We start from the raw sequence: 13,079 nt of genomic DNA on the forward strand, positions 1-13,079 counted from the left end.
ACGTTGCCATGGGGTTCCCCTTCTTATTTAACCCAAGTCTGCCTTACATGTCTGAAGATCCACACATTTTGGAGTGCTACAGCAAACAGGAGCATGAAGATTTTCTGCAATTCGAAGGGCTGGAATTTGACACAGTCCTTTGACAGGCCGTACAAACACATGAAACCTTTGTGTCCTTCTGCATACCACATACTCATTAAAAAGCCCAAGCAAACCATGGCACAGAACATCAATAGCTGGGAAACAAGGAGAAGACTGCAACAAGGAATGGCCATGAAGTGGACTTGATATTTTATGCTGTTAGCTCTCCCCCAGAAGAAAAGCAGCAGACTGCAAATGCACAAAAAATCTCTGGAGGCACGTAGCCTTGTAGATAACCAGACCTGAGGTCACAAGCAAGACGTGCGAATGACCACACGAACCCCTAGTCAATGAAGGATACGATCTTCCAGCATATCAAGTACTCCTTGGCAAGAGGTAGTGTACAATATGACAGAGTAAATGTGGTTTCTCACAGTAAATTGTAAGGTAAATCAAGTAAAATCAGGATTACAGTGACCGCGGAACAGTTTTTGTGTTGTACATTTGCACTCGTGCTTCCCTCATGGTGACTTGTTCAAATCACCACTCACTGAACCACTGAAGATAACTGCTCCCTAGGAAGGCAGTAAGAAAAAAAGCAGCAACAATTTATTTCAGGTAAGCAATAGTATTATATCTGTATAAGAAGACATAAATGGTCTATGCAGAGGGTGGGGGTGTCATTTGTCTTTGGAATAAGTCTTTGAAAAATACAGCAAAACATATATTTTGCCCCCCCCAAAAAAAATAACAACAACAAAAAATCTTCTGTGGGCATTTCTTTATTAAATTAGCACACATACAGTCTACATGCCACCCTTTATATGGTCACTGTAGAAATGCCAGGCAGAAAACAGTAAACTCCAGTTGGACATCAGTGGAAAGCAGAGTGAGTGGTACAGCCCCAGATCAGCCTTATATTTGACTTTAGTAGTTATGCAAGGCATGGAATAAAACTCTTACCTAAAAAATCAGTTGTGTGTTGCTGTTTGTTTGTTTTAAGATACACAATGTAAGCTATTCTATAGATTTAAGTTTATGGAGAAAATCATCGATTTCAGTTTACAGAGAAAACCAGATTACTTTACATTTCTTTCCTAGTGTTGTTTTTTTTTTTTTTTAGCAAAATTAAGACAAGAGCAACAGAGTGCTCAGTATATTTAGAAAGTGACACAGATGCAGACGTCTGTCTAGACATGAGCAAAGAAGCAGCTTAAGAAAAAGATCAGATAAGAACTTAATTGCCAACACTGATGGATTAGAATGGATACTTGAGACTAGTGCTATAGCCAGGCATAGAAAATGAATCTGTTTCTGATCTGCTTCTTCAAGTGGTTACTAGATAACATCACTTTTTTTTTCTTTTTCTTTTTTTTTGTGTCTGATTTAAACTTCATTTGCTTTATTTTTTGCCCATCTTTTCTGTCTCTAGTGGGTATGAAACAGAACATATTTTACAAAATCCTAGAACCACATGGTAATTCAGATGGCAGAAACCTCAGGAAACCATCTAGTCCAACCTCCTCAAAGCATACTCATTACTTAATTCAGACCAATAACGAATTCCTCTCTGCTACAGTCTCAGCCTTTAAAGTATTTGGGGGTTGCCATGTCTCACTCCAAATCTCTCTTTCTTTGGGTGAGGAAAGAAACCTTTTATCCTGAATTTTCATCTCCCCATTGCTCCCAGACCAGGATATTGCTTATATGTATATGTTATAGGCTTATATGTATGTGAATGGGAACAAAACATTTAGGACGATCAATGGGAGGGGAAGTGAGGGAAAAGATAGACCTCAGAACAAAGAATGAGCAGAAATGAAATGATGTAACAAGTTTTAACTTAAAAAAAAAAATATTCAGGAATGAAAAAAATAGTAGGAAGGAGAAAAAGCAAATATCTTTAAAAAAAAAAAAAAAAAAGAAAGAGGTATAAAAATGGCATAAAGAGCTTGACTTGTTTACAACTGCAAAAATAAGATTGAAAGAAGATATAATCTCCAGTTATAAATACACTGGATTTGAACTGCTTTTGCTAAAGGGCAACTTTGTCATACAAGAAAATGTGTATAAACTGACTGCATATACCCAGGATTGAAATTCTAAGGTTTCCTGATGCCCATGAAGCTGAGACCTCTGAAGACTGTTCTAACTAGCACAGCATATTTTAAAGGGACTTTCAAGAATTCAGGACATGGAAGTGGAGTCCATGACCTCGACAGATCTTCACAATCCTCAACGCTATTTTCTCTAAAGTGGCCAAAGACAAAGGAAGCAGGACACAGGGGAAGAGTTAAGGTATATACTGTATGGAAACCTCAAACAGGGTGAAACAGTCCCGGATTTCAGAATGACTGGTCTGTTGGGCCTGCAAAGGCTCTGCAGGGAAGTAGGAAGCAAATCTCCAGCTTTGTGCTGTAGATATCCTGTGGAAGACATCATGCATGTGTGAGGAATTTAGCAGCAGTCTGCCAGCCACCTGCCTTGTTCTCAAGCAGCCCACCTAATCTCACTTCACACACACTGTGCAGCTCCCTGAAGGCACCTCCTCCCGTGGAGAAGGGTAAGGATCATGCATTGATATCCTTTCATTATTTATTTGGAAAATGTGCTGAGATACTATACAAAAAAATGAATCTCCGTTATGCACCCACTGGGATCACTAGCTATGAGCTTTGAGAGCTGTCCACATGAGAACTCTGGAGACTTTCAAAGTAATAAATTTGATTTAGTCTTAAAACAGTACCTACAACTGCTTTCTAGACCCCTTTCCAATGCGGGGTGTTTTTGCAAAGGACTCTTCTTTAATATAGCTTTATTTTAAGATGCAGAGTATTTGGCTTCTTGAAATAGCTTCACACATGGAGTAAAAATTGTATATTTATCATTTACTGACAAGGCTGACTGGCTGCAATGCTCTGCAAGGCAATAACTCTTTAATTCACTAGGTAACCTCTCTAGGGAATCTCAGAAATATTTATGGCAACATTGGCTGCCACGAAACCCAGAGTAAGATATATCAAGTGATACATTTTATTGGTACAGATTAGATGTTGAAATTACATGAACTCTAGCCTACCAAGTTCTCTTTTAAGATTCCTATGAGAAATGAGGAAATTATTGTACTCTTTACTCATACTAGCAACTCTGTCTCTCAAAGCACTTAAGTTAATTCTGAAAATGTAGTGGCATGTAAATCCCTTCTCTACCAAAACAACCTTCACAGTAGTTCACACTGGATTTGTTGAGTAACCTAAAACTGGACTCACTATGTGAGCTGCGTTTCAGAGTACTTTGCAAGTTCATTTCAGAGATCATATCAGAGTACTTTCTGGTCGGTATTTCCATCCAGACCGAGAGCAAAAAACTGTCTCTGATATCTCCTTTGATTCCAAGTCCTAATGTTAATGTTGTTGCAGTATTACATGCCACTGATCTGACCTTTCTCAAGAGAAATAACCGGTTACAACCATATATGAAAGTGTGTTAAAATTTCTATTGTGAAGAGTTGGATTTATTGAATAAGCAATATAATTTCAGTAACTCAAACCACATATTAGAGTTATTCCAGTCAAATACATTTCCTATGTATTTATAACATAGTGGAAAAGAAAGATGCCTGTTCATGGCCCCTGGTGTCTCAGACATCTGCTTGACATCCCAGCACTCAGATGGCTCTGTGTGAAACAGACAAAAGACCAACACACAGCATGCAAAACTAACTGAAAGTTTGAGAAGGGAAGTGCCATACAGCTGGTCTTGAATAACTCAGTATTGTTAAACCACGTAACTGAGCACTTACTACTCCAAGTGCAATTGAGCTGTTTTTACAGTCTAGATTTGGTTAGCCTGTGATATTGTGTGAAGAAGCCATAGTATCACCTAGCCAGTACTGCCTTTGGTCTTCGGGAGCTGAAGTGAGAGTGTAGGCAGCAAGCCAACAGCAGGCCAACTTGTGAGTGAGCTACGCAGCAGGAGGTAGGAGAATGTGAGAGGAAAAACACAGAGCTCCTCACAGGCAGCAAACTCCGTGCCTTGCAGTGAGCTCTGGGTCCTGCACAGGCTCTGGGTCTGTGGGAGATAATACATACAGCCTATTAAGCAGTTTCTCTAGTCAGTTTTCCCTCTAACTGTATTTTTATCTTAAAAATGAATAATTTTATCTTTATTTTCCTTTCTGTGCCTAAAAACACTTTCTAATAATTGTTCTTTCCAAATGAATCTCAAATTGGACACTTCCAACTACTGGAAAAGAGTCAGTTTCTGTGAAAAGACATTTAGTGCCTCTGAAGGCAATAAATTTCCAAACAGCTTCTTACCCCACAGTACCGCTCCTCATTGAAGATCTGTGGAGGGAGAGGAATTCCATTTTGAGGCTTTTTTTCACCCGGGACATTCTCTCTCATCCATTTCCTGTTGTCCTCGTCACCTGCTATGTCCATTTGCTGAAAGTCAATCTTATTGGCCTCTAAAAATCCCACTACTTCTTGCTGTTTCTTTTTGATCTGGTTAGGAAAGAGAGAAAAAAAAGAAATTGGTTTATAAATTTGTAGTATGTTTTCTAAAAGTGATTACTATTATGAGAAGAGCTGATATGTCAGATTGGATCCACTGCTCCAGTAGCCAAGATTTGACTTTGCTTCTCAGCACCCAGACCACTGCCACTACTTCTCTTTCCCCCAGCTTCTTTCTTTCCTTCCTGGAAGCAGCAGTAACTCCATCTTAGAAAAGACACTCAGCAGGAAGCCTCCTACTCCGAACCAGATCTGAGTGCCACGTACAAACAGCTAAACTAATCCTGCCTACATATGTACATACTCTCCCCAACATACAATACACACTTTTTTCTTACTCTTTCCATGTGACGTTTAGATTTCACTGAGCCACATTTGTTTTTCCATCCCTTTTCTTAAATGCTAGGCATAATTAAAGTCAACAGAAATCCTGTACAGCTTAATTCCTATGCTTGAATATATCCCACATTACAGACAGCAATCTTGTATTTGTATTTGAAGCAAGTGCTGTTTAACTGATTTGTACGATCTTTCTCATGTTGCTCTTTGGTCACAAACAACCACATTACTACCTAGCACAATCCAGAGATGATTCTCTTCACCTCCCAGTTGTGCGGCTCCATGGAGCCTGTTGGTGTCATATAGAGATGGTAGCCAGCATGATGTATCCAGGTAGTTTTTATACGTAACCCATCCTACGATTTGAAAACAGGTCTTCCACAAATCAGAAATATGAACACCTGAATTTAAAGTGACACCGGACCAGTGTAAATCAGTTTGAGACATGCAATGAGATGAGAAGCAACCCATGGATTATGCATTTCTATAATCTAATAAACCTGAAAAGATGAAGAAGTAGAATGATAGCCTATTATATTGGAGGGGTATGTTTTCATTATTATTATTAAGGATACAATTTCTTGTTCCTGTTTAAATGATGAAATATCTCTCCACGCAGCTATGTTTGCTTGCAAAAAAAAAATAACACATAAAATGCTGTACATGTTGTTTTTAAGACAGCAGCAGAGGTTTATGGTGAGCTAGAAAAAGCAAATCACTTTGAATGGAAATACTATTCTAACGTGTTCACAAGCCACACAGCTGACAGATCTCAAAGGTGTTCTTATATATTCTTATTTTCACTTTTTAAACAGAGGTCATTTTCCTAATGGCCATTTAGCTGCGCAGTCATTTGCCAAACACATTCAGGTGGCAGAAAGCATTGCCTGAGGAATGCATGTGCCCGCTTCACTGGAGGAGGTGGCAGAATAACGTTTGCATAAATAGTTAATAAAATCTGCATGAACCAGTACTAAGAGTGCTACCAGCTCTGAAAGCCAGCCCTTTCAGGTGCTGTCAGCTGCAATTTCAGCATCAGCTTGTCTCTTTGGACACAGGCACTGAAGGAGATACGGCTCCTGGAATAGCTAGTGCCTGGACAGATAATGTCACTGAGGAGATAAGGTAAATGCAACTACTGAGTCTGAGCTCCCTTGCTCATGGCTGCAGCTATAACTTGTAGCATTAAAACTGGGTAAACAATTTTTCTTCAGTTTGGAGTTCATAATACCCAAGAGGCTCAGACAGAGCCAGAAAAATGAATGCCAAGGAAAAACAAACAGTTATATGTAATTATGCTGAATAAAGATAAGGCAAGATGTTTCTCATGATGATGATAATAATAAACTATGCAGAAAATGAGCTGTATCTTAACAATTACTAGGGCTTAAGCAGAGAACAAGATTGAGTTTCTGGGACATACATTAAGTATGAAACCATAAAGCAAGCCTCTGCCATGGCTGGCACTAGGTAGCTTGGCAGCTGAAAGGATCTCCAGCAAGCAGCACTCAGAGAGGGAAATCTTCCAGGATGAAACAACACAGAGGACATGCAAAGGTTTTCCCAGAATGGATGAGATTGCAGGAGCTTGTTTGTGCCCTCACTTGTGCCTGATGGCATGGGAAGAATTCAGATAACTTGGCCATAGATTCCCTGGAAAGTAGTGGTGAGCACGATGTTATTTCATCAATGCCATTTTGGCTTTCAACAAAGCTTAAGTTCCCCCATGCCTGATAGTCCTTTACATTAAGAAAGAACTGATTTAAATAAATATTATCTAGCTAGAGTGTAAGAGCTACAGCTAACATTAATTTCACCTGATGCATAAGCGACTATTATCTTCTATATTGTTGCAATCCAGATCATTCCCTGTGACCAGCTGCCTATGGCAGAAGCAAATGTTATCTAGTCGACAGCTTACCGCAGCAGGAACGTTAATGCCGGCAGGCAGAGCTGCCCCAGCTCTCGCTTCTGAGACACAGACAACCTGTTCTTGATCATTATTATTTATTAGATTCTAGCTTCTGCTACAGCTCTTTATTTAGTGAGATGTTAGTCTCGTTAGTCTGTATTTTGCTCGGTCTTTCTGATGTGATTGGGTTACACGAAAACTGAGACCTGCAGATTTGAGTGCAGGCAAGTTCACAAAATGACTGCAGAAACACTGAGAAAAAAAGGGGATTTTAGAGGTGTCCTAACCATGAGCAGCAGTGAGCAAGACTTTGGAAGACTTCCTCTGTGTAAGACTCCATTCTCTCTTGGCTTATGGTAGACTAGAAGCTTACAGGACATTACCCATTCCTAAACACCTCTGTGGCTAGTACCAAAATTATTTTAGTTTTTACTAAAGACATTTCAAGACAACCATTTAGTACCCTTTTAGGCTATGAGTGTCTCCACTTCTGCTTGTTTTAATGCATAGCTCAGTTATCAGCTGTGTTTGGCACACAAAGGTAATAAAGTGAAAGTTATTTAAAATACATTTCTGAATCATTGAGGGGGGAAATACAGACCTCAGGTTTGCTCTAGAGCAACACCAAATTACATCACTCAAGCAACTGATCCAGAGCACAAGAATGTTACTGGGTTCATTACATTCACTTTGCAAAAGTATGTATTAACATGAGAACCATATGCAATTAGTAGTGCAATTCTAGAGTACATAAAATAGAAAATATTGTCATTCTTTACCAACAATATTCTGCTGATATAGGCCCATCATATTTTGAAACTCAAAATGAACAGCATGTATTTGATGGAGATCAGCCACACTGAAGAGAGCATCAGTGATCCTAGGACAATTTAGTCTCCCAATTTAAGCTCCACAGGGATGAAATTCACACTTCTCAGGGAGAAGCTGTAGAAGGCCAATAGAAAATTTGTTTTTAATAGGATTTTAGTGATATGCTAGGGTTTGTGTTGGATCCTTGCCGGAGTGAGTTTTATTTTATATATATCAAAACTCATTAAAGGTTCATTGAAAGGATACCTTCCATCTATCTCATCAGTAAATGTGGAAAACTTCTTCAGCAGAACATCATGTTTACTTGGAATTGCAATTACATATCAGTAAACTGAATATATGCTACCTTCTGAGATTGTTACTGCTATACATACACCCAATGCACAAGGAAAAAGAAATAGGCATGTTGCCGTGTAAAGATGCCATACTCTTCCTTCCAGTACGCCTAGGATCTCACTGAGAGCTTTTGTAGGCTGCTAACATATAGTAGAGATTGGCATTGATAAGCTTAAGACCTGTTGCAGTTCACTGGCATTAGTTATCTTTCTTTGCACTAATAAACTACAGTAGCAATGCTTAACAGCTCAAAATGACCAGATGAAGCTGGCATGTTGCCCAGCGCAGCATACACACCCCTTCATTGCAGTCCAAAAGGAAAGGAGCTAGCTATAGCTGCTCGCTGGGAGGGAGATACAAGAAACATGTATGGCATAGGAAAGATTTGGGTTTGGCTAGTGCTAAATATGCTTATTTTTAACTGCATAAGCAATCTCCTAAATGCCAGTGTTTAATCGAAGCACTCAGAAAACTGACTTGCTGATCTACAGCCCCACTCCTGTAGCTGCAACAGCAACAATCCATGCCTTCGTCACACAGCATCAGTCTTGCAGGAGAACCAAGGTGATGGCCACAACACACACATCCAGGATGTCTGTGGTGGGATTCCAGTCACAGTCACAGCTTTTCCCCAGAAACAGATGACTGCCAAAAGAGGCAGGTAAGGCTCTTGTTCGGTCAACCAAAGGAAACCAAAACAGGAGACCAAACAGGAGAGAAAAGACTGCCAATGCATGATGTGTGGCAATTTACCACGTTGTTTGAGCAGTAACTGTTAGATTACAAACTACCAAACCTGCAGTGTCCAACCTCCTCCTCCTCTTTTTCTGCCTTGCATATAAGGTTTCTTATTAAAAAAGAAAGGAATGGGAATGTCAATAGTATATTCAGAGTGTCAGGCTTACAGATAGGCTGGCAAAGGAAAAGATAAAAAGAAAAGGAAAAAAAAGGAGAAAAATAAACAAGAAAAAAAAAAAAGCTGATGAAGGGACTGCAAACTTTCCTAAGCTGTGTTCCAGTTTGAATTTTAGTGAATATTTCCCATTTAATTTTCTAGAGATAGTAGCCCTCTGAACAGGGGATGTTTTTGGAACTGTTCAACTCTGGAAGCTTCTTAAAGACATGGAGCTGGTGTCAGAGAAACAGAGATGTAGTTAAGCTATGTGCAAGCACCAGCCAATTTGTTTAGCCATGTCACTGGGAATGAATGACTGCCAAAGGAAAGCTGCAATCTGAGCTCATATGGGAACTGGATATAAAAGGAAACAGTCCTTTCCCGGTTTCCACCTCCCACAGACTTCCAATCTCCCTACTATTCACATGCCCTTTCCTTCAGCTGATACACTGTACTGACAGCTACAGCAGTAGATCTCAATACTAAAAATCATCAGTACACCATTTCAAGAGACATTATATTAAAAAAAAAAAAAAAAAAAAAAAGCTAGGGAAAAGGAGGAGGATGGGGACGACATTTTTTTCCGCATAATTTCATTCAGCTTACTTTGACTGCAGGTTCTTTACTAGACACTGTTCCCCTTCAACAGTTGCAGTGTCTTAAAGTCTCTTCTAAAAATAAATACATTAATTTCTACTGTAAACTGTCTACCTTGGTATTTGTACAAATACAATATCCACTTTTTCCTTCTTCAGGGAATATAATTTATTTATTTTTTAATTTAAATATATTTACTGGCAGATAATCTGTATGGAAATGTTATACCTACAGCAAAATATAGCATGCAAGCAAGCCTGCATTAACATGAATTCTCTATATTCTTAGTTGCTTTCAAGAATAAGGTGTTAAATACAGACCAGAAGAAAATTGGTGTTTTTCTCTTACATGCAAACTCAGGCTGTCCCGGGATCTTCTAGGCTAATTTACCAACCTGATGCAGAAAGAGACATATGTTAAATGAGACACCTACCGCTGTAGACCCCGAAGATGTGGCTACAAAGACTTTGATCACCATTTTGACAGTGATGAAAAGGAATCAGCAGAACACGCCTGCTATCCACAAGTCAACAAAGTCCTGAGAGGAATCCCAGCCTTCGGCAGCTCCTGGGCTAACCCGGATCCTAAATGGGTGCACCCCACAGCAATCCACCAGCTTTGGCCTCTCCCTCTCCCCGGGGGTCCCGGGTTTTCCCACTCAGTTGGCTCCTAGGTATTTTGGGATGAGGGGCCAGTAAAGGATTGGTTAGTAAGAGGAGCCATAGCAAGAGGTTTGCACCTGCCCCTGGCCTTATTGCATTAGATTGACAGGATGGCAGTCCCTAAAAGGCAAAGGAGAGTCCTGCACCAATGAGGCAGGCTGCAGAAATGTTCAGGAGAGGGGGAAGGGACAAGGGAGAAGGGACAGGGAACAGGATCACAGAACTGTAGGGTAACGTTTAAAGTTGCATTGGTGTTGTTACAGCCACCTCCTGCACAAAAGGGCTTGTGCCCTCTCCCTGACAACAACAAAGACATTTCAGAGGGGTAGATACAAATTTCACGTTAGAAAGGGAAGGGGAGGAGAAAGAGTAGGGGGAGCATAGGATCAGAGGTAATTCTAGTAGAGATCATATTGAAATAAGCCCCTGTAACAAACGCGCTCAGCTGTAAAGAACTCAGATCATGATCCAAACTGCAGGGCTCAGGCGCTTATCTGAAATGAATATGTCACTGTATTTCCTGATACTGAGGAGGGTGATTTTGTTGATTGTATGTATCCAGTCTCTATTATTGGATTTTTATTTTTTTTTTCCATCTTTTTGCATCATCAGTGAAAACTCTCAAGCCACAAGAAGAGGTCCAGAACTCCTGGTAAAAAATATTCCGTTCTACTGTGGTATGCAGGATGCTCTTTTTTTCCATCTGGTTGTTGCCTTCTATCCCAGAGATGGTCACAATTCAGCGTCTGCCTGCACGTATTTGCAGGTCTCTGAGCATGAAAGTTATTTTGAGAATGTTAAACGTTAACAGATAACTCTCAAGTATTAAGGGCCAAGTTCAGTTTTGCTGTAAATGAGCACCATGAATAGGTCAACAAGCTGACCTGGTGTCAGAGATGAAAATTCTAGGTTTTAGAACGTGTTCATGCACAACTAATTATTGATTGAACATTGCAGTGTTCAATCCTAAAAATACTTTAAATGGAAATTCCCTTTTAGGATTGATTAGTGATTAGGGCTGAAAACACAATAGTTAGCAGTGCTATCCTTGAAACTAAGGTAGTGTTGGTTTTTTTTTTTGCTTGGTTGGTTGGTTGTGGTTGTTGCTGTTGTCTTTTTTTTTTTTTTTTTTTTTTTCTCGTTTGAAACATTATATGAAGCTGAAAATGCAGCAAATGTGGTATTTCTTATATGGAACAGGAATCCTGAGAAACCTTAGTGAAAACTAAAAATAATGCTATGGATAGTTTGCTGTGTTTACTGTAGCTCACCATCTGTCATTTTTTCTTCTTTTAAGAGGCAACAGGAGGTCCAGCAAAAGGAAAAGCCAATTAGAATTGGGTATTTTCACAGAAAATTTACCTGCAAAAGTAGATAAACAACTTAGTCTGAAAACATAAATTTTTGCCAGGAGTGACTGTTTCTCAGGAAAATATGTATGTAAGTACACTCTTGTAAATTGAATGAAAATGACAAGCGATTGGGAACATACTGTTTCCAAATGAGTTAATTTGGGTAGTAACGCCCTGAAGAGTTAGAAAGAAAGAGTGGTGAGGTCACTTGCTTCAAAGCGTACTGATAAACTGTTGCAAATATAGCGGTATTAATAATTAATACTTAAAGTGCTAAATATTTGCACCACCACACGGCCAGAGCTGGGACAGAACTGGCAAATGCCACTCTCCCATCCTTCGCACCTGAAACCCCTCCTGAAGGAGATGGGGAGAAAACAGGATACGGCCCAAGACCTCTGTCCCCAGAAACCTTTACAGGTAAGGATTTTAGAGCACGATTCGCAGCACGGCTGCTTTCATTTTTAGGCGATTTCCCCCCTCGGATCTACCTGTTTCAGCACAACCCCATTGCCTGCAACCCCCCCCCCTGTTAGCCTCCCTCCTTCACATAGGGCCTTGTGCTGTTTTGGGACGCACACTGGGGCTCCCCAGCGGCCAGTGTGGGGCAGCTGCCCCAAAAAGTGGGGGCAGAACCCCCATCAGTGGGGTTCACATATGTGCGGGGGCCGGGGAACGGGGATTCATCTGGGGACAGAGCGCGGGGCGGGGGCGAGAGAAGATGGCGGAGCCGCCTGAGACTACGAGTCCCAGGGTGCCCTGCGGCCGCCGCCGGTCGCCATGGCAACGGCGGCGCCCCCATGGGCTGGAGAGGCCGGTAATGGCGGCGGGAGGGGCTGCGGGACGGGGGGCTGGGATAGGGGCTGGGATAGGGGATGGCGGCCAGCAGGGCAGAGGTCGCCTCTTGGCTTCTTCTTTTCTGTTTTATTTACTTCCCTCTGTCTGCTTTTTGAAGCTGGATCGCGAGCCTCAACCCACGCGTCTCATCAAACAAAATCAAAGCAGTAATTTCAAGTTTAATTTAAGCTTATTTGGTTTAAACACAATTTGGCCAGAAAGTGTTGACAGTGCCAAATCAATCTGAAACAGAGCTACAAATCTGTGTAACAAGCTGTCCTTCATCTAATCCTCAAAATACGGGTTCCCATCAGCCAGGGCTTATGGCAGTGGCTCAAATTTAGCAGGACCATGGGCACTGTCTAATCTCCCATAATGAGGAATAGTTTGTTTAAGGGAATGAAGAGTAAGGAAATGGTATTGATTTGACCTAAAATAATTTGTTCAATCCTAAATTACACTTTTTTTTTTTTTTTTTTTGGGGGGGGTGGAAGGGGAGTTTGGTGATTTCCCTCTAATTTAATTTAATTAAAAATAAAATGCCATCACGAAGCAAAAATGTCAACCAAGTAGTTATAATGTACTATAAATATTACCCCCCCCCTTTTTTTTTTTTTTTAAGATAAAGCTACTTGTTAAATTTTACCTGAACTAGAATATCATTTTAAGCTCTCCTCAAATCTCTTTTACGGAATCGATATTCCCTCCTAAATCCCTCAAAAT

At 40.4% G+C, this 13,079-nt stretch overlaps 1 protein-coding gene across 2 annotated transcripts in view; it reads right to left on the reverse strand.

The window, feature by feature from the left end:
* The window catches only part of LOC311444947 (adapter SH3BGRL-like), a 28,112-nt gene extending 17,846 nt beyond the window's left edge, over positions 1-10,266 (reverse strand). For both annotated transcript variants that reach the window (XM_084536446.1, XM_084536447.1), the window contains exons 1-2: positions 9,939-10,266; positions 4,401-4,586 (exon numbers count right to left, since the gene is read on the reverse strand). In XM_084536446.1, the coding sequence (XP_084392572.1) occupies positions 4,401-4,586; positions 9,939-9,983 (231 nt within the window). In that variant the 5' untranslated portion in view covers positions 9,984-10,266. The remainder of the gene's footprint in view (positions 1-4,400; positions 4,587-9,938) is intronic.
* Between the last annotated feature and the right edge of the window lie 2,813 nt (positions 10,267-13,079).

This window comes from Aythya ferina (genome assembly GCF_964211825.1).
Source record: "Aythya ferina genome assembly, chromosome: 1".
NCBI classification, from domain to species: Eukaryota; Metazoa; Chordata; class Aves; order Anseriformes; family Anatidae; genus Aythya; species Aythya ferina.